This window comes from Salmo salar, chromosome ssa08 (genome assembly GCF_905237065.1).
Source record: "Salmo salar chromosome ssa08, Ssal_v3.1, whole genome shotgun sequence".
Lineage (NCBI taxonomy): Eukaryota > Metazoa > Chordata > Actinopteri > Salmoniformes > Salmonidae > Salmo > Salmo salar.
Genome location: NC_059449.1, coordinates 24,203,614 through 24,229,878, shown reverse-complemented (window position 1 = coordinate 24,229,878; position 26,265 = coordinate 24,203,614). Strand labels below are relative to the sequence as shown.

The following is a 26,265-nucleotide window of genomic DNA, read 5'->3' as shown; positions in this document are numbered from 1 at the left end:
ACTAGAAACTGGAAGGACGCCTGGTCTAAAGTTAGCGGGAGGATTAGCAAATTCTCATGTCAAGTTCACTTTTTATAAATGACAACATTTGCGTGAAAACTGGCACATGCATGTTTTGTGGCATATTTTGTGTGTAGACAACGTTTACAAATGTGGCCCTGGTATTTTACATAGAGCAAAATACTTGAAATAGCTTATCTATTTACTACTGTGAAGTGGGTTCAATTAAACGAGAGATGGGACGAATGGTAACCTCGTTGTAGGCCTATATGCTACCTCGTGAGAATGAAAACATCACGGAAAAGGTGAGGAATTTATTATGCAATGATCATGGAAACGAAATAAATAAAAGTCTGGGAAATAGATGGCTATTTATAATTATTTTAAAATGCAAAGATAAACTAAATGGATGTTCTCTCTTCTCACTAACAGCAAATGATTACATCTTGTTATTGACCTTGTTATTGTTATGAATAAGCGTGTCCATCATATCCCACATTTACACCAAATACTAATCTACTTGCCTTCTTGAAATGCAATACTTCAACCACTAGAAACTGTGCATACACATGGTCTAAAGTTAGCGGGAAGGAGAGTGTGTGTGTGTGCATCTATGTGTCTGTCTGCGAGTGTGTTTTGTGTTTGTGTGTCTTCACATAAACCTATACCTGTTGAACCCGCCCACTGTGTTGAAACAAGGAAGTACATTTATAAGGAAGTAGAGGCAGAACTGGACACTGTCGGTCGAAGAAAAATGTTTCTGAGGTTTGTAGCGTTCTTTTACCATTTTATGTAGAAAAGTGTTTTGGAGAAGTTAGGCCATCGCAGAGGGAGGTGATTTAGGGGGTAAGACATCCACAGAATTGTTAAGTTATTACAATACTGATTTCAACTTTCAATAATGATCATTTTAGGCTTCCTTACATTGATGCTGATTCATATTGATCAGCCTAGTCAATATTTATCAATGTTATATTATAGGCTACAGGGCTATGAGGTAGGGTATGGGGTTATATTATAGTCTACAGGGCTATGAGGTAGGGTATGGGGTTACATTATAGGCTACAGGGTTATGAGGTAGGGTATGGGGTTATATTATAGGCTACAGGGTTATGAGGTAGGGTATGGGGTTATATTATACTCTACAGGGCTATGAGGTAGGGTATGGGGTTATATTATAGGCTACAGGGTTATGAGGTAGGGTATGGGGTTATATTATAGTCTACAGGGTTATGAGGTAGGGTATGGGGTTATATTATAGCCTACAGGGCTATGAGGTAGGGTATGGGGTTACATTATAGTCTACAGGGTAATGAGGTAGGGTATGGGGTTATATTATAGTCTACAGGGCTATGAGGTAGGGTATGGGGTTATATTATAGTCTACAGGGTTATGAGGTAGGGTATGGGGTTATATTATAGTCTACAGGGCTATGAGGTAGGGTATGGGGTTATATTATAGTCTACAGGGCTGTGAGGTAGGGTATGGGGTTATATTATAGTCTACAGGGTTATATTATAGTCTACAGGGTTATGAGGTAGCGTATGGGCGATTGACTCCACATGATCGTGATTATTGTCTTTGCGCTCTTTCACTTCCCTGAGAAAAACGTGTATCACGTCAACTAGTTTCTTTGAAAAAAAATCCTTCTTGTCAATTCGGCCAAGTAAAAGTGACGTGCAGCAATGGGTATTGAAACTAAATGAAGGAATAATGTGAAACGTTTATGCCGCGTTCATAACAACAGGGAACTCGGAAAAATACGATGTCAACGCTCGAGAAAGAGGGCAGTTCAAATCGATTTTTCTCAGTCGGATTTGGTTTTTTCCGAGTTCCCTGTTTGATGTGAATGCGACATTAGGTTGAGAAACTCAGAAAGGTGGTGATCTGCTTAGCTCACTAGTTACCACAGCCACAAAGTCAGAAGGTCCGCCTACCCGACCAATCAGATGAGGGGGTGTGATGACGCGTAATCTTACCCGACCAATCATATGGTTGCGGGAAACGCTGCGTTCTCCAAATGGTAAATCTCGAGTTCAAGTTCTGAGGACCAAATAACGAAATACATTCAGGAACAAGAATTGGCAACGTCACTAAAATTCATAACATTAGGAAAATACAAAAGTTTTTGCCAAAAAAGTAAGTTGTTTTTCTTTTTGTGGATAACTAGTATTAAATGATTAGATCACCTGTTGTTTTTTACGCACTACAAAGCCTTGACCAGAATAACGCGCTCTCCCCACTATTTATTGTTTCTGCAGTCAGGATTCACCCTCTTTAGAGAATTATTGTGTCACTTATCTGCAGGTCTTTAATATGCTAATTTTACCAGCCAATTTCCCTAGCTCCTCCTTTCATTAAATTGGTGTACAGTCAGATTGATGCAACAACACCACAATTGAAGATGGCGAAAAGGAACTCCCTTATCCGCTGCAAACAGGCCCTAAATGGCTGTACTCGGCTTCTGCTCTCCGATAATCCTGGACTTGATGCCCTTCAGTCCACGAAATACTATTATTACTTAATCATAAAGTTGATCTGCTAGCTAACACAGAGGACGGGTCTGTGTATGGCTATGCAGCTATGTTGGAGGCTCAGACACTGAGAGCAGTGCAAGTAACTTAGGCCTATGTGTTGCTAATATTGTAAGTCTGATTAGGCCAAGGGTGTATTTTATATTTAGCTAGTATATGTAGAATATATATATTTTGTTGTAATGAATGCTGGTATTTAAATGGCTGGATTGCTAAATTAGTTAGTAGTTCGCTTGATAACGTTCCTTAGCCGCACACCCCGGCCATAGCCGCAGTGAACGGCGCCGTCTTGTTATATTTTTACAGCCCTGCTAGTTACATAAAGGTGATTTATTATCGACGAGTACTGACGTCAAACATGTTTTTGTATTTATTGGCAAAACAACAACTGAAGGTTTAAAACTTCAGGCAGGCTGGCTGGCTAGCTAGCTATAATTTCAATGCTACCTAGCCTTAGCCGCACTACCTCGCGATTAGCTTAAAAACATTTACAAAGCTCACAAAGCTTCTTTGACCTAGGACAATCCTGTAAAAACTTTTGCTAATATCTACAACATATCAGCTTTCCAACAGATACTACTTTTGAAACCCTTTGGAAAAATGAATATTTCATCTAAACCTAGAAATTAACAACTTCAGACCTAAACCAGGAACGTTAACGTTAAGTACTATGGCACTGTTGGTACAGGAATCTCAGTCCCATCCATGGTCTCTATTTTTACCAAACTGTCGTCTTGCAGAATGGAAACCATACAGAGGAGCCTTGACTGGGCTAGGGGAGGCTGATAAATGTTGCTTCAGCAGACGATCTAATTGATCAAGTATCTCAGTTCATTCAGGAGATGCTTACCTCTGGCTGGCATGCACAACAAGGTAAGCAGCATTGTAGTGGGTGTGGTTGTTCGTCTGGCTGGCATGCACGACAAGGTAAGCAGCATTGTAGTGGGTGTGGTTGTTCGTCTGGCTGGCATGCACAACAAGGCAAGCAGCATTGTAGTGGGTGTGGTTGTTCGTCTGGCTGGCATGCACAACAAGGTAAGCAGCATTGTAGTGGGTGTGGTTGTTCGTCTGGCTGGCATGCACGACAAGGTAAGCAGCATTGTAGTGGGTGTGGTTGTTCGTCTGGCTGGCATGCACGACAAGGTAAGCAGCATTGTAGTGGGTGTGGTTGTTCGTCTGGCTGGCATGCACGACAAGGCAAGCAGCATTGTAGTGGGTGTGGTTGTTCGTCTGGCTGGCATGCACGACAAGGCAAGCAGCATTGTAGTGGGTGTGGTTGTTCGTCTGGCTGGCATGCACGACAAGGCAAGCAGCATTGTAGTGGGTGTGGTTGTTCGTCTGGCTGGCATGCACGACAAGGCAAGCAGCATTGTAGTGGGTGTGGTTGTTCGTCTGGCTGGCATGCACGACAAGGTAAGCAGCATTGTAGTGGGTGTGGTTGTTCATCTGGCTGGCATGCACAACAAGGCAAGCAGCATTGTAGTGGGTGTGGTTGTTCGTCTGGCTGGCATGCACGACAAGGCAAGCAGCATTGTAGTGGGTGTGGTTGTTCGTCTGGCTGGCATGCACAACAAGGTAAGCAGCATTGTAGTGGGTGTGGATGTTCGTCTGGCTGGCATGCACAACAAGGTAAGCAGCATTGTAGTGGGTGTGGTTGTTCGTCTGGCTGGCATGCACAACAAGGTAAGCAGCATTGTAGTGGGTGTGGTTGGGTTTACTGTTGTTTTTTTTTCACTCTTCGTTCTCCTGCTGCCCAATGTATTCGTTCTTGGTCAACATTTCTATTTATGTCTTTAAAATCCAATATTATAAAAACATTACTTGGATGCAATTTGTGACAGTTACTATAATTTAAAAGTTGTTTTGGAATGAGGGGGGTGGGCTGTGTCACAATACATTAAGTAGCCTAAACACAGTGTATTATTGTTACAGCCAGTTCCAGTTTCCGGGCTCGTCGGACTTGGAGAGGAGCTAGAGGTGCACCTTGTTATGCCATCACTCAAGAGCAACTGAGGTTTCTGATGTCCTGTGCTTTCAGTGTGGCAGATATTCTACATGTGTCCCGATCGACAGTCAAACGTCATCTAAGGTCAGTTGTTCTTGGGAGTAATGCTATAAACTACAGACTTTAGATGCATGGTTTCCAGTTTCTTACCAATCAAACAATTTAGAATGACAACAATCAAGACAGGACTTTAAAATGATTACAATGATATACATCACCTCATCCATTGTTACTTTTTTCCCCCAGACACTTCAACCTGTCACATGCACCGTTATATTCTGACATGTCAGACTTGGCTCTGGATGAAAAGATGAAGGACTTGGTGGCTGGGAACGACAAACGTGGACCGGAGGCTGTTCGATCACAATTAAGGGCTCTGGGTGCAGAGACGCAGAGTGAGGGACAGCATGCTTCGTGTTAACCCGAGGACGGCTGCCCTCAGAGCCATGTGGCAGAGGCTGCATAGAAGGTCATACCATGTTGCTGGACCAAACTTGTTATGGCACCTTGATGGAAACCACAAACTGATTTGGTAGATGTATCTTTGTGATAGACACAATTATCTATATCACTGGTGAGAAGTTGTACATTGTGACATCTCAAATTGTTCATCAACAACTAACAGTTCAGTAAGCAATGGCCCCTGATACCATATGTCACTCATGTGGATAATAATTGTTTTATTGTGTTTCTGCTACTTCTGTGATTGATGGAATATCTGCATCATGAAATGAACAAACATGCTTATATTGAGGACATACGGAGGCAATAACAGTTGGAGCAAAGTATTTGTGCCTAAGTGTGAACAACAGGAGAGTCTGTCCTCTTGACTCATCAAGATAAATGTGGTTATTTTTCCAATTGAAGTAGATATTGTAATCACACATCTTCCGCTGCAGGAAACGGTCTAGAACAAACCCTTGTTGTAGCCTTTAGAGGGCTAACGAAAGTACTTATAGTTGTGATCCACGGTAGACTGTTCATTAACATTGTTCCACATTTTGGATGTTAATTTAATATTTGGTCTGCTGCTTTGTTATATACTGCAGGGACCTGATGCAGCATCTAAGTGGTAAAGGAGGATGGTGATGTTTGTATATTTCACGTGTCTTCAGCTTTTGTATCAACCAGTGCTGTATTTTCTGATTTAGGTGGAGGATAGTCATACATGGTGGCATTGATGGGTACAGCCGTCTCGTTGTTTCTCCGTGCTTCCAGGAACAGTCACAGCAGTACTGTAATGGATTGCTTCATGAATGCTGTCTCCAGATATGGCGTTCCCTCCAGAGTTAGGACGGACCATGGAGGAGAAAACAGCACTGTCTGCTTGTTGAATGTAATACATATTGAAAATATTAATTAAAAAATAGAGCTACATGCATCCTTAAAATGTATTCTGGACCTACACATTGATTACATTCTATAGTGAGTGATGCATGCGGCTACATTTTCTTTCTGTAAATCATTTTCAGAACGCAATCACATTATGTTTGACAGCTTTATTGCTTTCTCCATGTTTTTGAAATGTATAATCCTTTAAATGACCTTTTACTGACTACTTCTACAAATGAGGCTACACTTGTGGCAGCACCTATTCCTGTGCCCCCCCCCATCTTCTGCACCACTTCTTGTGGCCCCCCTCCGCCTATACCACTTCTTGTGACCCCCCTCCGCTTATACCACTTCTTGTGGCCTTCCCTCCACCATTCCCTGAGGCTTATCGTCCACCTTCACCACACTCTTCTGTTGATGTTGGTGATGACAATGATTAAGTCGTCAATGTAAATATTTCAATGTCTTGTTATTACAGATGAATTGTGGGAAGTATCTGAGCTTTGTTATTCTGAATGTCTCTTTTAGTTTTGACCTCCAAACACTGCTGAAGTTAATGAGATGCCAACCAAATTAGTGATGAGGGACAACATTTATGATTGTGCAATGAGAGGCTTTAAGAGAGCCCGCTTTAATCCGGAGGCAAAAATAGACATGGTTTTTAGGGATGCTGACGGAAAAGGGGCAGCTGATGAGGGTGGTCCCTCAAGAGAATTTCTCCGGCTGCTAATGAGTGCCATCCATTCCTCTGCAATATTTGAGGGACCTGATTGGCAAAAATGCCTTTCTTGCAACTCTCAAGGTGAGTAACACTTTTACACCAACAAAGACACATTTATTTATGGCAATATAAATGACTTGAGTAAGAAATTTTATTTTTGAATGTAATGGGTCCTTTATTTACGGTTTGTCTTCTGTGTGACAGCACTCTATGATGGCGTATACTAGCAGGTGGGCCGTATGATTACTGTCTGGTACATGGGGTGTAGAGCCACATTTTTTTTCAGAGAGGCTATACAGGCAAGTGTCTGGCCTACAACCTCCTGTGCCAGAAATGAAAGAAATTGTGGAATATGACTTCAGGGAGAAGGTAAGTAACTGTATACTGTGATGGATGTTACATTACTGTTAATTTGCACAAAGTTGTGCTGTAGTTCATGAATACTTTTCCATATGGATTTGGTTTCCTTTTGTTGGCAGTCAATCTTTTTTAAGGGTAGTGATAATCAGTTTTTGTTTTGATAATTTGCCCCAAAACACATTTCAATAAACAATCTAAGATTCAGTTAGCACAAACTGTTGACAAGGCACAGGAAGCGGTCATGTTGGGTCCAGTGGGATACATTCGTACATTGGAGAGGGATGCCCTGGTGGAGTCAGCCACAAAGTTCTACTTAGAAAGCAGGATACAGGATGCTCTTGAACAGTGAGTTTCCATATATCTAAGGAATCTCAAGTTTAGTTAAATTCTTCAGGGCAAATTCATTGACTTGTTTTACTTTATAGATTCAAAGAGGGTCTGGAGTGTCTAGGTCTCCTGCCTTACATGAATAGACACTCAAGCCTCTCCAGAGAGGTTTTCATCTACGCTGAGAAACCTGTTTTGGCCAAAGACAGCTTCTCCCTTCAAAGCAGAGCGCTCCCCACCTGGTACCAATCAAAGAGCAATAGAGAGAAGAGTCATATGTTTCTGGAGGGACTGACTTCTGGAGGTGGAAAGTTCGATGCAAAACCATGATCATTGAGGTAACACGGCCCACATCAGTAAAACATCACCTAATCACTCTCACAACTGTGGGACAGCATTTTGTAGCCTTATTCTTCCATGGGCCCCCATAAGAATGTAATAAGAAAAATTAAATCCCAAACTACTTTCACTTAAGTGTATTGTGTTCTCCAACAAGTGTTACTTATGGACTTTAATGTCCCCCCCCCTTTCCTTTTTTCAGGGAGGAGCACATACCCTTTAACCATGGAGAAGGTTTTCATTTTCACTTCGGGGGCTTCAGCATTCCTAGGCTGGGATTGCCAGTGGAGCCAGTTACAGTTCTCTGCAACCGCACGGCAAGCGGTACCGGAGCGCCAAGTCTAGGTCCAAGAGGCTTCTAAACAGATTCTACCCCACAAGCCATAAGACTATTGAACATCTAATCAAATGGCTACCCAGACTATTTGCTGCTACTCTATCTATGCATAGTCACTTTAATATCTCTACCTACATGTATTTATTAACTCGACTAACCAGTGCCCCTGCACATTCTCTGTACCGGTATCCCCTCTATATAGTCTCGCTATTGTTATTTTACTGATGCTCTTTAATTATTTACTTTTTTTGTAACTGCATTGTTGGTTAAGGGCTTGTAAGTAAGCATTTCACTGTAAGGTCTACCTGTTGTATTTGGCGCATGTGACAAATACAATTTGATTTGATTTAAATAATTAATTTAAGGGGAATTATCCAAAATGTTTATTGCATGACTACCTAGTGAGTTCAGAATACTGCAGCCAATGTTAATTGATGTGTCCCAAAATAATTGATATTACGAAAGTTTCTGACAGGATTGTCCATCAGCAAAAAAAAGTTGTGTAATGAAAGTTTTCAAAAACATTACAACCAACCAGAATCAATTGGACACAGTAATACATAATGCAGCTTTAATATTTAAATACATGTATGATTTCTTAGTGGGTGAACTGAGCATTATGCATAGTAGTTAAGTCATGTATGTCAAGGGACTATGTTACAATATGTGCAATGTTACCATAAATAAATCTTACAGTAATTATGGACATTTCATTTGCATGTGTTATGGCAATAAGACACTGTAGTTGGTACATAGGTCGTGGTGCAGCAAGTTTTGAGGGTAGTGGAGAAGCACTGGTGGGACTTTGAGTGAAGTAACTGAGGGCAGAAAAGGATATCAGGGTGCCCAGGAACTTGAAGCTGCTGATCATCTCCATGTTAATGTACAGTAGATGGGAGAATGGTCAAGTATCACCATTGACTTTGTTTTGTTTACGCTGAGACTGTTGTCCTATCACCATTATGTCAGACCCCACAGCTCCTCCATGTACTCATGTGTACCATGGTAGTGTCGGGTCCATTCTGGGGATACACATTCTTATAATGTAAAAAATCGAATTTGTTATTACAGGATTTACACCCAGAGCCTGCTAACCAGTTTGTGGGTAAGGATGGCGTTGAAAGCAGAGCTATAAAAGAAAATGCACTCTGACGTATTTAAAAATGTATAATTGACATTTGTTGGGACAATAGGCAAAGTGGAGTAGTACATAGTGTAGCACAATCTGTTGTTCCAGTTTTTTTTAATCGATATCGACTGGGCTGCAGTGGAGACGGTAAGAAGCTTCGATGTCATGGGGACCTAATTTCTAACGTCCTTTCCTGGTTCACCCACAGACACTGCAGTCACATGCCAACCAGCGGCTCTCCGTCCTACTGTGGCTGAAGACGTTCTGCCTGACGTCAAACATTAACAAGAGTGTCGGATTGAAGTGTCTGGAAGAAATGTAAACAGAACCATAAGAGCAGATTACTTTTTTGTCATCTTTACTGGCACAGTTTTAAAATGTCTAATTGTAGTCGTTGACTCCAAGAACCATAGATTGTAGTTCATAACATTAACACAACTGACAAACGTTGCTTGACTGTAAATTTGATTGGGCTTAATGTTGCATACCTTGTCGTGTTGTGCATGCCGACCAGGTGAGAATCACCTAAATTAATTGATACTTGATGAATCAAGTCTTCTCTGCTGCTTTATCTTGCCCACTCCAAGCTCCTCTTCATGGTTCCCTTCTGCAAGACACAATTGTGTGAAAATAAAGCGGAAGGAAAGGGAACCCTATTCCTTTGAAGCAGTACTGGGTATATGCCTGAAGTTATTTTACCCTAATAAGCTTTGATGGAATATATTCAAAAAGTGAACGTGCACATTAAAGTCTACTCTGTTTGAAAGCTGACATGTAACGTTAGATGTTAGCAAAGGTTTTACAAGGTTGTCACTAGCCAAATTTGCTTTATGTGAGCTCTTCTGTCTTCATCTTCTGTCTTCATGCTAATCACGAGCTAGCGCGGCTAACGCTAGCATTGAAACGAAAGCCAGTCAGGCTGAAGAAGTTGCCTACCTTAAGTTGTTTTGCTTAAATACAAGATTTTGGGCTAAAAACATAACTCAAAACTTTTCCTGCTTCAGTACTAGCCGGTAAGTCACATTTAGGTAGCTTGTCTTCCTTTAGTCAATGATAAAGCAAAATAAAGACAATAGTCCAAAAATCGAGAACTACCAGGATTTTGAGCATCTCAGTTGTCTAATCTATGTATGCCTGGCCCTGCATGCAAGCAACAATATTGCTAGTATGTAAGTTAATTTACCTTGATAGTATCAACACAGTCCAATGTGTTTCCGTGGCTGTTATAGTTTACATGTTTTTTCAGCAGGGCTTTTAATAAAACACAAGACGGTGCCGTTCACTGCGGCTAGCAGTATGACCGGGCAAAGTTTGAGGCTAACTATATGATATAATATGGCCAGGGTTCGAGGCTACCGACGTTAGCTAAATTAGCTAGCAAAATATCTGACTTAGCTTATGCTAAGCACTGCTGATCCTGGTGCTAGATTAATGTTAGCTGAATTTTATAGCCAGTGATAAGAAACAGATCCTTCCACTGTAAACTAGCTGATAAACTTTACGATTCAGTAACAACAAATTTCAAAGACAAAACCGTTCCCTTGTAAAGGTTCAAACTCTGCTTGCAGTGGAAAAGGAAGTTCCTTCAATCTGTGAAATCTGGTTGAAAGGAGGAGCTAGGGAAATTGGCTAGTAAAATTAGCATATTAAAGAACGTGTTAAGTTAGCGTGTGTAGGTGTATATTTAGCAGCTGTAGGCGTTAACTTGATGTGTGCAGGACCGCTTGCAGCCGTTTATTTAGCACATGTTGAATCGCCTGCAAGCACATTTGCACACGCTTATTTGACGTGTGTAGGCGTTAATTTAGTGCGTGAAGACATTAATTTAACTCGTGCACCTATTTACTTTACACACGTAGCATTAAAAAGATCGCGTTTTGACCAGGTGCTTTAAGACCCAAACGGCGTTCCATATCCACCCTATGGATTTTGTCAACAGGCACTTTTCAGCGGGAGCTTGCCGATCGGCCAGTGGCATCTCACATCCCTCGATGTTTTGGATGCAATCATCAGCAACACGTGTAACATACCATTTCCACCATCGCGCAACAGGTTAGAAGGGTTTTCTGACCGAGGTAAAGACAGATTCAGGTTGGATATTCGACCGATATTCACCTGTAGTTTTCCTTACGTCCACCAACAGCAGTTAGGGACCATCAACATAGTGACAAATCAAATTTGTCAAATTTCAATAGCTTTAGCCATTACTCCTAAAACTTTCAAAACTGGTTCTAGCTAACCCGATGGCATGGACACACATTGCACAAACTTTTTGTGGGGTTGGTCTAAATCTCACATGTCCGGGTTTGGCAGGGGGTAGCTGTCATTGTAAATAAGAAATTTGTTCTTAACTGACTTGCCTGGTTAAAAAAAAATAATAATTCAATCTAGGAAAATAATTGTAAGGTTTAGTATATTCCACATGGGCTTTAAAGGCATGGTTTTGACCATATATGGTTAGTTAGGGGCGTTTCTAAACGCTAAATAGCCAAGGTAATACACAAGAACTGAGGCTGAGAACAATTGGTATTTATCAATGGAGATCTCCTAAGTTTGCGTCATTGGATTGTTTGATAAATCACACTTTCTAGGCATTCCAACATTAAATATTGCGTTTATAAGTAGTATTTTTGAATAGTTTCTACACAATATTTATACATTGATAAATGTGCATTCACAAAAATATTGTAAATCCAGGGCACCGGTTATAACTTCAGGTGAAATACGCCCGTTATTCACCCTTTATGGTGACAATAACGCCCTTATTTGCTGTATACTTTGGACGTATTGAAATTAGGCCAAGACAGTATATCTAAAGGAAATATCGATGGTGAACTTGATTAAATGTCTTTGGTGTCACGGGCGTCGTAAGGAGTAGACCAAAACGCAGCGGGAATATGTATACTCATCTTTTTATTTGAAGAAGGAAAACAAAATCAACACGTATACAAAAACAATAAACGACACTAAACAGTCCCGTCAGGTGCACAAACACAAAACAGGAGACAACTACCCACAAATCCCATTACAAAAACACCCCTATACATAGGACCTTCAATCAGAGGCAACGAGGAACAGCTGCCTCCAATTGAAGGTCAATCAACAACCCTAAACATAGAAATACTAGACTAGAACATAGAAATATACTAACATAGAACATAATACAAAAACCCCGGAACACTCTAAACAAACACCCCTCTACATAAACACATAGCCCAACAAACCCCGAAACACTCTAAACAAACACCCCCTGCCACGTCCTGACCAAACTACAATAACAAATAACCCCTTTACTGGTCAGGACGTGACAGTACCCCCATTCCCCCCCCAAAGGTGCAGACCCCGGATAGACCAAGCAGTAAAACCTAAAACAACAAAACAAAACCTAATCCAATAACTCTAAACACACCAAAAAATATAATCCCCAACTAAAGGGAGGGAAAGGGAGGGTGGCCACCTTCACCAACGGTTCTTGTGCTACACCCCCCCTCCCCAACCCACCTACTATGGAGGTGGCTCAGGCTTCGGCCTAGGTCTCAGACCTAACCTGTCCACCCCCGCTGAAGGCTCAGGGCTAAGATGCGCGTCGCTGGAGACCTCGGGCTAATGCGCGTCGCTGGAGACCTCGGGCTGATGCACGTCGCTGGAGACCTCGGGCTGATGCGCGTCGCTGGAGACCTCGGACTGGAGGGCAACTCTGGGAGCTCCGATTCTGGACTGGAGGGCGACTCTGGCTGCGCCGATTCCGGACTGTGGGCCGTCTCTGCAGGCTCTGGACTGTGGGCCGTCTCTGGATGGGGCACTGTTGCCGGACACTCTGGACGGGGCACTGTTGCCGGACACTCTGGACGGGGCACTGTTGCCAGACACTCTGGACGGGGCACTGTTGCCGGACACTCTGGACGGGGCACTGTTGCCGGACACTCTGGATGGGGACTGCGCACTGAAGGCCTGATGCGTGGGGCTGGCTTCGGAGGCGCCAGACTAGGAACACGCACCACAGGGCTAGTGCGAGGAGCAGGAGCAGGAGGAGCTGGACTGGGCTGACGCACTGGAGGCCTGGTGCATGGAGCTGGTACTGGAGGTACCAGACTGCAGACACGCACCCCAATGCTAGTGCGAGGAGCGGGAACATGACGTACTAGACTGGGCTGACGCACTGGAGGCCTGGTGCGTGGTGCTGGCTTAGGAGGCACCAGACTAGAGACACGCACCTCAGGGCTAGTACGAGGAGCAGGAACTGGATACACCGGGCCATGGGTAAGCACTGGAGGTCTGGAGCGCACCTCCTGCACAACCCGTCCTGGATGGATGGTAATAGTAGCCCTGCACGAGTAGAATGCTGGCACAGGGCGAACTGGGATGTGCAGAGGGCTGATGGTTGCCGTGCGTAGAGCAGGCGTAGGGTAGCCTGGGCCTAGGATGCGCACTGGTGGCCAGATGCGTTGCGCAGGCATCCTCCTTCCAGGCTGGATGCCCACTCTAGCACGGCACTTGCGAGGGGCTGGGATCTCTCGCACCGGACTGTACGTGCGCATGGGCGAGATCGTGCGCACTTCCGCATACACCGGCGCTCTTGTCTCCACGCGCTCCCCATAATAAGCACGGGGAGTTGGATCAGGTCTACTGCTTGCCATAGCCAATCTCCTCGTGTGCCCCCCCAAAAACATTTCTTGGGGGTGCCTCTCGTACTTGCCCATCGGCGCGTATAATGCCTCATAACGGCATCGCTCCGCCTTGGCTGCCTCTATTTCCTCCAGTGGGCGACGGTATTCACCAGCCTGGTGCCATGGTCCAGCCCCGTCCAGAATTTCCTCCCATGTCCATGATTCCCCATAGTCCCTCTGCTGCTCCTTCCTCCGCTGCTTGGTCCTTTGGTGGTGGGTAGTTCTGTCACGGGCGTCGTAAGGAGTAGACCAAAACGCAGCGGGAATATGTATACTCATCTTCTTTTTTGTTTGAAGAAGGAAAACAAAATCAACACGTATACAAAAACAATAAACGACACTAAACAGTCCCGTCAGGAACAGCTGCCTCCAGTTGAAGGTCAATTAACAACCCTAAACATAGAAATAGAAAGACTAGACTAGAACATAGAAATATACTAACATAGAACATAATACAAAAACCCCGGAACACTCTAAACAAACACCTCTCTACATAAACACATAGCCCAACAAACCCTGAAACACTCTAAACAAACACCCCCTGCCACGTCCTGACCAAACTACAATAACAAATAACCCCTTTACTGGTCAGGATGTGATATTTGGAGGTGTTGGCAGAATGTTTTCTTTTACAGTGACATTTGCTGTAGGCATATCTGACCGTTTCTGAAAGACAAAAACAATTGCAAACTGTTGTGGACCTACAAACTGATCGTTTGAATTCAGTAATTTTTGCATTGACTTTTTCCCGAACCTAAATATGCTGCAGTGCCCACAATTTCTGAAACATTGTCTACTTGAAAAAAATAAATCAACGACAGTTTATAGGTAGCCTAGACACTTCAATGTAAAACATCAGCTGTCTGTTCACCTGTTACATTCTGCTGTATGTTATAAACCAGATCAGCTGTCTGTTCACCTGTTACATTCTGCTGTATGTTATAAACCAGATCAGCTGTCTGTTCACCTGTTACATTCTGCTGTATGTTATAAACCAGATCAGCTGTCTGTTCACCTGTTACATTCTGCTGTATGTTATAAACCAGATCAGCTGTCTGTTCACCTGTTACATTCTGCTGTATGTTATAAACCAGATCAGCTGTCTGTTCACCTGTTACATTCTGCTGTATGTTATAAACCAGATCAGCTGTCTGTTCACCTGTTACATTCTGCTGTATGTTATAAACCAGATCAGCTGTCTGTTCACCTGTTACATTCTGCTGTATGTTATAAACCAGATCAGCTGTCTGTTCACCTGTTACATTCTGCTGTATGTTATAAACCAGATCAGCTGTCTGTTCACCTGTTACATTCTGCTGTATGTTATAAACCAGATCAGCTGTCTGTTCACCTGTTACATTCTGCTGTATGTTATAAACCGCGCACCATGTCATCTGCATAAACTTTAAATAATAGCCTATCTAATAGGCCCAATTCAATGAGAAATGCGCATGGTAATTAGTTGTATGGCTACATCGGGAATATGAACTCATCATGGCCACAAAAGGTGAGGAATTTATTACGCAATGATTATGACAATGTTTTATGTTTATAAATTAAATTGTCTACGCAAGAAATGTCACATTACAATATTCAGACGTACCTACAAAAGTCAATGGAAAAGGTGAGTCGTCTGTTCCAACGTTAAAATGCACTTCGGATCGGATCGCACAGAGCAGTGGTCACCAACCTTTTCTGAGTCAAGATCACTTTCTGAGTCAAAATGCAAGCAGAGATCTACCGCTCTGATATTTTATTACCATGACTTATAAAACGTAAGCCCATGCAACATTAACCAATTAAAAACAGTTCTGTAGCAATGAGGTTTGTGCAGTAAACTACAGGCCCAATACATTATCACCGCATACTGGCTTTGCTTGAATTTACCTGCCAATGCATTGTTGTTCGGGACATCTAAAAATATATATATTTGAGGTAGTCTATATGATCACACCGGTAATAGATCCATTGTTGTATTACTTTTGAGGCACAGCTGAGTGAGCATACGTTTAAATAATTAGCTTTTTATTTTACTGGGCTGATGGTGCCTGCATCTGATGGTCAGTCTCATCAGAGGGAGAGAGCAGCAGACTGAGGGTCAGTCTCAGCAGAGGGAGAGAGCAGCAGACTGAGGGTCCGTCAGCAGAGGGAGAGAGCAGCAGACTGAGGGTCAGTCTCAGCAGAGGAAGAGAGCAGCAGACTGAGGGTCCGTCTCAGCAGAGGGAGAGAGCAGCAGACTGAGGGTCCGTCTCAGCAGAGGGAGAGAGCAGCAGACTGAGGGTCAGTCTCAGCAGAGGGAGAGAGCAGCAGACTGAGGGTCAGTCTCAGCAGAGGGAGAGAGCAGCAGACTGAGGGTCCGTCTCAGCAGAGGGAGAGAGCAGCAGACTGAGGGTCCGTCTCAGCAAAGGGAGAGAGCAGCAGACTGAGGGTCCGTCTCAGCAGAGGGAGAGAGCAGCAGACTGAGGGTCAGTCTCAGCAGAGGGAGAGAGCAGCAGACTTAGGGTCAGTCTCAGCAGAGGAAAGCAGCAGAATGAGGGTCAGTCTCAGCAGAGGGAGAGAGCAGCAGACTGAGGGTCTGTCTCAGCAGAGGGTGAGAGCAGCAGACTGAGGGTCAGTCTCTCAACATCCCTCCGCTCTCCCTTTCCTCCACTGACACTGACCAAAAAGGGACACCGTCTTCCAGCTGATGGCGAAACTCGAGTCGCACCTCATTATTTCTGCTTCATGCACAAATTCATGTTGTTACTCCTATGAACAGAGAAAGTGAAATATTTATTGATATTAAAAAGACCCAAGCCGCTAATAATAACAAGGCCTATAGATCCACTTTCCTCCTCATTCATTACTGCTGCACTGCTTGTTGTAGCGCTGAGTGGAAATAGGAACAACGCGCATTTTATGGCTTATAAAAGTGTTGAATACAAAGTGTTGACAGCGCTGAGTAAAAACTTAACATGAACTCACTCATAAAAACAGCAGCTCTTTGCTGCATTCGTTGACAGTCTCTCTCTAGTCATGGTTTTAAACGTTTTGGAATCTCACAATATCAATTTTGCCGTAGCTTTATTTTATGTCTGCTACGTCACTGTAGACTCGGTCATCTGAGCAATCTGATTGGCCAGCGGACACATGGTGCACTTGATTTCCTCCCCAGGCCCACCGGGAAGCAGAGTTTGTACCTTCAGACACATGAAATGGAAACAGTTTGTACCTTCAGACACATGAAATGGAAACAGTTTGTACATTCAGACACATGAAATGGAAACAGTTTGTACCTTCAGACACATTAAATGGAAACAGTTTGTACATTTAGACACATGAAATGGAAACAGTTTGTACATTCAGACACATGAAATGGAAACAGTTTGTACCTTCAGACACATGAAATGGAAACAGTTTGTACATTCAGACACATGAAATGGAAACAGTTTGTACCTTCAGACACATGACATGGAAACAGTTTGTACCTTCAGACACATGAAATGGAAACAGTTTGTACATTCAGACACATGAAATGGAAACAGTTTGTACCTTCAGACACATTAAATGGAAACAGTTTGTACCTTCAGACACATGGAATGGAAACAGTATGTACATTCAGACACATGAAATGGAAACAGTTTGTACCTTCAGACACATTAAATGGAAACAGTTTGTACCTTCAGAGACATGGAATGGAAACAGTTTGTACATTCAGACACATGAAATGGAAACAGTTTGTACATTCAGACACATGAAATGGAAACAGTTGGTACCTTCAGACACATGAAATGGAAACAGGTTGTACATTCAGACACATGAAATGGAAACAGTTTGTACCTTCAGACACATGAAATGGAAACAGTTTGTACCTTCAGACACATTAAATGGAAACAGTTTGTACCTTCAGAGACATGGAATGGAAACAGTATGTACATTCAGACACATGAAATGGAAACAGTTTGTACCTTCAGACACATGAAATGGAAACAGTTTGTACATTCAGACACATGAAATGGAAACAGTTTGTACATTCAGACACATGAAATGGAAACAGTTTGTACCTTCAGACACATGAAATGGAAACAGTTTGAACCTTCAGACACATGAAATGGAAACAGTTTGTACATTCAGACACATGAAATGGAAACAGTTGGTACCTTCAGACACATGAAATGGAAACAGGTTGTACATTCAGACACATGAAATGGAAACAGTTTGTACCTTCAGACACATGAAATGGAAACAGTTTGTACATTCAGACACATGAAATGGAAACAGTTTGTACATTCAGACACATGAAATGGAAACAGTTTGTACCTTCAGACACATGAAATGGAAACAGTTTGTACATTCAGACACATGAAATGGAAACAGTTTGTACCTTCAGACACATGAAATGGAAACAGTTTGTACCTTCAGACACATGAAATGGAAACAGATTGTACATTCAGACACATGAAAAGGAAACAGTTTCTACATTCAGACACACGAAATGGCAACAGTTTGCCAACCCGGCGCGCAGGACAGCAGCTGAATTGTCTGAACCTACCACCAACAGCCCGAGACTAATAACAAAGAATAGAAACACAAGGATTTATCGTTGGGTTTTTACAGAAACGTTTGGCGATCAACTAGAAATGCCTTGGAGATCGACAAGTCGATCGCGATAAACCGGTTGGTGGCCACTGGCACAGAGCAAAATAGTCTGCTTGAAATACCGTAGTTTATCTAGTTACTACTGTGAAGTGGATCCAATTAAATGAGAGATGGGAGGAATGGTAGCCAATCCTAACTTGTTATAGGCCTATAGGATATTTGGCGAGTATAGGAATTATTCTGCAATGATCATGGAAATGAAATAAATAACAGGAAATATATGCCTACTTCTAATTATTATAGAATGTAAAGACACATCGATTAACGCTCTTCTCACTAACAGCTAATGATTGCATCTTGTTATTATATTTAGCCAGGTCTACCTGTTCTTTAGTTCTGAATAAGAGTCTCGTCATATATTCCCCATCTGCACCAGGCTACTACTAGTCTACTTTTGTCTTCTTGCAATGCAAGACTTCAACCACTAGAAACTGTAAGGACGCCTGGTCTAAAGTTAGCAGGAGGATTAGCAAATTCTCATGTCAAGTTCACTTTTTATAAATGACAACATTTGCGTGAAAACTGGCACATGCATGTTTTGTGGCATATTTTGTGTGTAGACAACGTTTACAAATGTGGTCCCTGGTATTTTACATAGAGCAAAATACTTGAAATAGCTTATCTATTTACTGTTGTGAAGTCGGTCCAATTAAACGAGAGATGGGACGAATGGTAACCTTGTTGTAGGCCTATATTCTACCTCGTGAGTATGAAAACATCACAGAAAAGGTGAGAAATGTATTATGCAACGATCATGGAAACGAAATAAATAGAAGCCTAGGAAATAGATGGCTATTTCTAATTATTTTAAAATGCAAAGATAAACGGAATGGATGTCTCAGTAACGGCAAATTGTTGCATCTTGTTATTAAACTTTTTATTGTTATGAATAAGCGTGTCCATCATATCCCACATTTACACTAAATACTAATCTACTGGCCTTCTTGAAATGCAATACTTCAACCACTAGAAACTGTGCATACACATGGTCTAAAGTTAGCGGAAAGGTGTGTGTGTGTGTGTGTGTGTGTGTGTGTGTCTGTCTGCGCGTGTGTTTTGTGTTTGTGTGTCTTCACATAAACCTATACCTGTTGAACCCGCCCACTGTGTTGAAACAAGGAAGTACATTTATAAGGAAGTAGAGGCAGAACTGGACACTGTCGGTCGAAGAAAAATGTTTCTGAGGTTTGTAGCGTTCTTTTACCATTTTATGACAAAAAGTGTTTTGGAGAAGTTAGGCCATCGCAGAGAGAGGTGATTTAGGCAGTAAGACATCCGCAGAATTGTTAAGTTATTACAATACTGATTTCAACTTTCAATAATGATCATTTTAGGCTTCCTTACATTGATGCTGATTCATATTTATCAGCCTAGTCAAAATGAATCAATGTTATATTCTTGTCTACAGGGTTATGAGGTAGGGTATGGGGTTATATTATAGGCTACAGGGCTGTGAGGTAAGGTATGGGGTTATATTATAGTCTACAGGGCTATGAGGTAGGGTATGGGGTTATATTATAGTCTACAGGGCTGTGAGGTAGGGTATGGGGTTATATTATAGTCTACAGGGTTATGAGGTAGGGTATGGGGTTATATTATAGTCTACAGGGCTATGAGGTAGGGTATGGGGTTATATTATAGTCTACAGGGCTATGAGGTAGGGTATGGGGTTATATTATAGGCTACAGGGCTATGAGGTAGGGTATGGGGTTATATTATAGTCTACAGGGTTATGAGGTAGGGTATGGGGTTATATTATAGGCTACAGGGTTATGAGGTAGGTTATGGGGTTATATTATAGTCTACAGGGCTATGAGGTAGGGTAAGGGGTTATATTATAGTCTACAGGGCTGTGAGGTAGGGTATGGGGTTATATTATAGTCTACAGGGTTATGAGGTAGGGTGTGGGGTTATATTATAGTCTACAGGGTTATGAGGTAGGGTATGGGGTTATATTATATTCTACAGGGTTATGAGGTAGGGTATGGGGTTATATTATAGTCTACAGGGCTGTGAGGTAGGGTATGGGGTTATATTATAGTCTACAGGGTTATGAGGTAGGGTATGGGGTTATATTATAGGCTACAGGGCTATGAGGTAGGGTATGGGGTTATATTATAGTCTACAGGGCTGTGAGGTAGGGTATGGGGTTATAATATAGTCTACAGGGTTATGAGGTAGGGTATGGGGTTATATTATAGTCTACAGGGCTGTGAGGTAGGGTATGGGGTTATATTATAGGCTACAGGGTTATGAGGTAGGGTATGGGGTTATATTATAGGCTACAGGGCTATGAGGTAGGGTATGGGGTTATATTATAGGCTACAGGGCTGTGAGGTAAGGTATGGGGTTATATTATAGTCTACAGGGCTATGAGGTAGGGTATGGGGTTATATTATAGTCTACAGGGCTGTGAGGTAGGGTATGGGGTTATATTATAGGCTACAGGGTTATGAGGTAGGGTTGGGGTTATATTATAGTCTACAGGGCTATGAGGTAGGGTATGGGGTTATATTATAGGCTACAGGGCTGTGAGGTAAGGTATGGGGTTATATTATAGTCTACAGGGCTATGAGGTAGGGTATGGGGTTATATTATAGTCTACAGGGCTGTGAGGTAGGGTATGGGGTTATATTATAGTCTACAGGGTTATGAGGTAGGGTATGGGGTTATATTATAGTCTACAGGGCTATGAGGTAGGGTATGGGGTTATATTATAGTCTACAGGGCTATGAGGTAGGGTATGGGGTTATATTATAGGCTACAGGGCTATGAGGTAGGGTATGGGGTTATATTATAGTCTACAGGGTTATGAGGTAGGGTATGGGGTTATATTATAGGCTACAGGGTTATGAGGTAGGTTATGGGGTTATATTATAGTCTACAGGGCTATGAGGTAGGGTAAGGGGTTATATTATAGTCTACAGGGCTGTGAGGTAGGGTATGGGGTTATATTATAGTCTACAGGGTTATGAGGTAGGGTATGGGGTTATATTATAGTCTACAGGGCTGTGAGGTAGGGTATGGGGTTATATTATAGTCTACAGGGTTATGAGGTAGGGTATGGGGTTATATTATATTCTACAGGGTTATGAGGTAGGGTATGGGGTTATATTATAGTCTACAGGGCTGTGAGGTAGGGTATGGGGTTATATTATAGTCTACAGGGTTATGAGGTAGGGTATGGGGTTATATTATAGGCTACAGGGCTATGAGGTAGGGTATGGGGTTATATTATAGTCTACAGGGCTGTGAGGTAGGGTATGGGGTTATAATATAGTCTACAGGGTTATGAGGTAGGGTATGGGGTTATATTATAGTCTACAGGGCTGTGAGGTAGGGTATGGGGTTATATTATAGGCTACAGGGTTATGAGGTAGGGTATGGGGTTATATTATAGTCTACAGGGCTGTGAGGTAGGGTATGGGGTTATGTTATAGTCTACAGGGTTATGAGGTAGGGTATGGGGTTATATTATAGTCTACAGGGTTATGAGGTAGGGTATGGGGTTATGTTATAGTCTACAGGGCTGTGAGGTAGGGTATGGGGTTATGTTATAGTCTACAGGGCTGTGAGGTAGGGTATGGGGTTATAATATAGTCTACAGGGTTATGAGGTAGGGTATGGGGTTATATTATAGGCTACAGGGTTATGAGGTAGGGTATGGGGTTATAATATAGGCTACAGGGCTGTGAGGTAGGGTATGGGGTTATAATATAGGCTACAGGGTTATGAGGTAGGGTATGGGCGATTGATTTATTTGCGCTCTTTCACATCCCGGAGGAAGACGTGTGTCACGTCATCTAGTTTCTTTGTAGAAAAATAATTGTCGCTCTTGTCAATTCGGTAAAAAGTGACATGCGGTAATGGGCATTGAAACTAAATGTGACCGACAGACTTGATTCGGTCTTACGTAGCAACATTTGAAATTGTGTTTTTTACATTGAAAAAAAAGCAGAGTCAGAGGCACAAAAAGGTATATCATACACTGCATTTGAGGAACAATGGGAAAGTAATTCTGCTTTGAAAGTTGATAAACCTGAAACCCCACCTTTGTGAAAATGGCCCCTGAATGTTTTTGGTGCGCCTACTGGAGAGCTCTCCTTTGTCTCCACCCATTCAGCATTGTTCACACCCTCTTAAGCCTTAGCCCCACCCATCTGTTGAAGGATTCACATGTGAGGTCATGTGATAAACAGTGAGTAGTGTAGTAAAGATTAAGACTAAAAGTAGTAGCCTACAATAAGGAACAATCCCAGGTAAGCAGAAAGTGTCCAGATAAAAATATTGTATAAATGTTAGATGACGCTAATCCAGACACTAAACTGATGGTTCATGTGAAAGAAATGCTATATCCCCCAGCCACGTCTAGCTAAGTGGATGGGTCTCTACAGAAGGTGGAAACTGTACAGACAAATGGTTACTTACGTAGTAGCAATATCAGAAATAGATAGTGTCAATATAAATAATATAAATACAAAAATAACAAGTGTCAATATAGAGAAAGAACTACATAATATACAGTATGTAGAAGAACAATATCAATAACCATATCAGTGATACTGGTGATAGATGAGGTAGTTATACAGTATGTCGGGCAGTCTCTATGGGGGTGCCACAGGGTTCAATTCTCGGGCCGACTCTTTTCTCTGTATACATCAATGATGTCGCTATTGCTGCTGGTGATTCTCTGATCCACCTCTACGCGGACGACACCATTCTGTATACTTCTGGCCCTTCTTTGGACACTGTGTTAACTAACCTCCAGACGAGCCTCAATGCCATACAACTCTCCTTCTGTGGCCTCCAACTGCTCTTAAATGCAAGTAAAACTAAATACATGCTCTTCAACCAATCGCTACCCGCACCTGCCCGCCCGTCCAGCACTCTGGACGGTTCTGACTTAGAATATTTGGACATCTACAAATACCAATATACAATCCAAAATTAAATCTACAATCGGCTTCCTATTTCCCAACCAAGCATCCTTCACTCATGCTGCCAAACATACCCTTGTAAAACTGACTATCTGAGATCCTCAGAAGGTTCTACAGTTGCAACATCGAGAGCATCCTGACCGGTTGCGTCACCTCCTGGTACGGCAATTGCTCTGCCTCCGACCGCAAGGCACTTCTGAGGGTAGTGCGTACGGCCCAGTACATCACTGAGGCAAAGCTGCCTGCCATCCAGGACCTCTACACCAGGCGGTGTCAGAGGAAGGCCCTAAAAATTGTCAAAGACCCCAGTCATAGACTGTTCTCTCTACTACCGCATTGTAAGCGGTACCGGAGTGCCAAGTCTTGGACAAAAAGGCTTCTGAACAGTTTTTACCCCCAAGCCATAAGACTCCTGAACAGGTAACCAAATTGTTACCCGGACTATTTGCCCCCCCCCAACCCCTCTTTTACGCTGCTGCTACTCTCTGTTTATCTAATATGCATAATCACTTTAACTATACATTCATGTACATACTACCTCAATTGGCCCGACCAACCAGTGCTCCCGCACATTGGCTAACCGGGCTGTCTGCATTGTGTCCCACCCACCACCCGCCAACCCCTCTTTTTACGCTACTGCTACTCTCTGTTCATCATATATGCATAGTCACTTTAACCAAACCTACATGTACATACTACCTCAATAAACCTGACTAACCGGTGTCTGTATATAGCCTTGCTACTCTTATTTTCAAATGTCTTTTTACTGTTGTTTTATTTCTTTACTTACCTACACACACACACACATACCTTTTTTTCGCACTATTGGTTAGAGCCTGTAAGTAAGCATTTCACTGTAATGTCTACACCTGTTGTATTCGGCACACGTGACAAATAAACTTTGATTTGATATCTTACCGATCCTTAACTTCGGCGATTGGATGCAGCAAATTGGATGCAGTCTATCACAGTGCCATCCGTTTTGTCACCAAAGCCCCATATACTACCCACCACTGCGACCTGTATGCTCTCGTTGGCTGGCCCTCGCTTCATATTCGTCGCCAAACCCACTGGCTCCAGGACATCTATAAGTCTTTGCTAGGTAAAGCCCCGCCTTATCTCAGCTCACTGGTCACCATAGCAGCACCCACCCATAGAACGCGCTCCAGCCGGTATATTTCACTGGTTACCCCCAAAGCCAATTTCTAATTTGGCCGCCTTTCCTTCCAGTTCTCTGCTGCCAATGACTGGAACGAATTGCAAAAATCACTGAAGCTGGAGACTCATATCTCCCTCATTAACTTTAAGCAACAGCTGTCAGAGCAGCTCACATATCACTGCACCTGAACATAGCCCATCTGTAAATAGCCCATCCAACTACCTCATCCCCATACTGTATTTTTTTAATTTATCTTGCTCCTTTGCACCCCAGTATCTCTACTTGCACATTCATCTTTTGCACATCTATCAACTCCAGTGTTTTAATTGCTAATTTGTAATTATTTCGCCACTATGGCCTATTTATTGCCTTACCTCCCTTATCTTACTTCATTTGCACACACTGTATATATACTTTTCTATTGTGTTATTGCCTTTGTTTGTTTATTCCATGTGTAACTCTGTGTTGTTGTTTGTGTTGCACTGCTTTGTTTTATCTTGGCCAGGTCGCAGTTGTAAATGAGAACTTGTTCTCAACTGGCCTACCTGGTTAAAGGGATCAGAAACCGGGCCGGCAAGTAGGGAGATATTATCAGTAGATATTTTAAACAGGCTGAGAGCTGAAGGAGCTCACTTGCACTCATTGTGCAGTGACCTGTTTTACTTCTCTGTATTATATTACAGGAGCCTGATATGAGCGTTGTTATCCCACAATCACACCCTGTGCAGTCCTGCTGCCCAAGTTAGAGTAGAATTATCATACTACGCTACCAACGTTATTGATTGACAAATTGTGCCTTTTTATGGTGTTTCATCAGCTGCAATTGGTTGTTGTAATTCCGAGAGCTGCCTTGTAGATATTACCGGAAATTTCTATCCTTGACACTTCCCTCTCACCCATACGGCAAATTATTATTTTTTACTTATTAAAAATAAGTAAAAAAGCTGTCGACTGTTCAGTTTAATCATTTTCATACAGTGGGGAGTCTACCTTATTGCCCCATTTTCTCCATATCAGGGCTGGGCTGTTGTTGAAGACAAGGGCTCTCTTTACTTTCAATGCAATGAGGAATGAAGGAGAAATGTGAAGGGCCTTGTCTGATATGGATGACTAATGGAGTGCTCTGGTCTTGGGCGACTCTGGAACCTGATGTGGGTGGTAGGAGCACATAGCAGCACCATTTTAGCCCACTCTGTCCCCGTCATTCCCAGGCCTACAGAGCCGGAAAGGCAATGGCAGCCTTTTGCGCCAAGCCCTTTGGTGTCCAACCCACCACCATCCGATGGCAGTAGTTCTGAGCGATTAACCAACACTTGTTATTTTTTAATTGTTTTAACTATTTGAATTCTATTTAGTGTTTCTGTGAGCTCAATGCACAGTTTCTCTCTTGAAATCGGAACTAGTCCGAACTGGGTGATATAGTAGGGAGTTGTAGTTTCCTACAGGCCAATATTATACATGGTAATGACCATAATCCATTGCGAGACTACTTTTTCAGTCTATTGCACAGACCGTCTGTGTGGGGCAGACCGAGAGAAGAGACAAGAACACTGATCGAGAGGGTTAGAGAGCAGTTGCTTCTCTACTTGAAAATACATGATCTATGTGATAGTTGGTATTCAGGAGTCACAAAAGTAGGCTTTACTTACTTTGACAATATCCATTTTTTTTGTAGTTTTACAGCAACTCTATCGATAAGGACTTGGAATGAAATTACAGTCATCAAATGTTATATAGAGAACTGAAATATTTTATTAAAGTAATGTAAATAAATTATTTT

At 42.5% G+C, this 26,265-nt stretch overlaps 3 protein-coding genes across 19 annotated transcripts in view; 2 read left to right on the top strand and 1 right to left on the bottom strand.

Moving 5' to 3' along the window:
- Positions 1-26,265, bottom strand: part of LOC123744234 (NACHT, LRR and PYD domains-containing protein 12) — a 294,132-nt gene that overhangs the window by 134,325 nt on the left and 133,542 nt on the right. The gene's annotated exons all lie outside the window — the stretch shown is intronic.
- On the top strand, positions 690-8,666 carry LOC123744237 (keratin-associated protein 5-1). Of its 13 annotated transcripts, XM_045723056.1 has the most exons (6): positions 2,356-4,109; positions 4,467-4,623; positions 4,786-5,008; positions 5,691-5,875; positions 6,400-7,617; positions 7,821-8,666. In XM_045723056.1, exons 1-3 carry the CDS (start codon positions 3,377-3,379, stop codon positions 4,958-4,960), a joined length of 1,065 nt encoding a protein of 354 aa, XP_045579012.1. In that variant the 5' UTR covers positions 2,356-3,376; the 3' UTR covers positions 4,961-5,008; positions 5,691-5,875; positions 6,400-7,617; positions 7,821-8,666. The 13 variants fall into 13 exon arrangements, 8 of the variants coding, with proteins under 8 accessions (XP_045579007.1, XP_045579006.1, XP_045579012.1 ...); XR_006770825.1 differs by adding an exon at positions 690-765 and having other exon boundaries at positions 3,275-3,407; positions 4,786-7,617; XM_045723051.1 differs by adding an exon at positions 698-765 and having other exon boundaries at positions 3,275-4,109; positions 4,786-7,617.
- Positions 19,498-26,265, top strand: part of LOC106597038 (NACHT, LRR and PYD domains-containing protein 12) — a 173,834-nt gene continuing 167,066 nt past the window's right edge. For all 5 annotated transcript variants that reach the window (XM_045723038.1, XM_045723035.1, XM_045723036.1 and 2 more), the window contains exon 1: positions 19,498-19,574. The gene's annotated coding sequence lies outside the window, so the exon portion shown is untranslated. The remainder of the gene's footprint in view (positions 19,575-26,265) is intronic.

What these genes read in the sequence shown, in the direction of transcription:
- LOC123744237 (XM_045723051.1), top strand. Translation starts at nt 3,377, where the DNA reads ATGCTTACCTCTGGCTGGCATGCACAACAAGGTAAGCAGCATTGTAGT. An exon ending in TGGCTGGCATGCACAACAAG is followed by an intron (nt 4,110 to 4,466) that starts GTAAGCAGCATT and finishes TTATTGTTACAG; the next exon opens with CCAGTTCCAGTTTCCGGGCT. An exon ending in ACAGTCAAACGTCATCTAAG is followed by an intron (nt 4,624 to 4,785) that starts GTCAGTTGTTCT and finishes TTTTTCCCCCAG; the next exon opens with ACACTTCAACCTGTCACATG.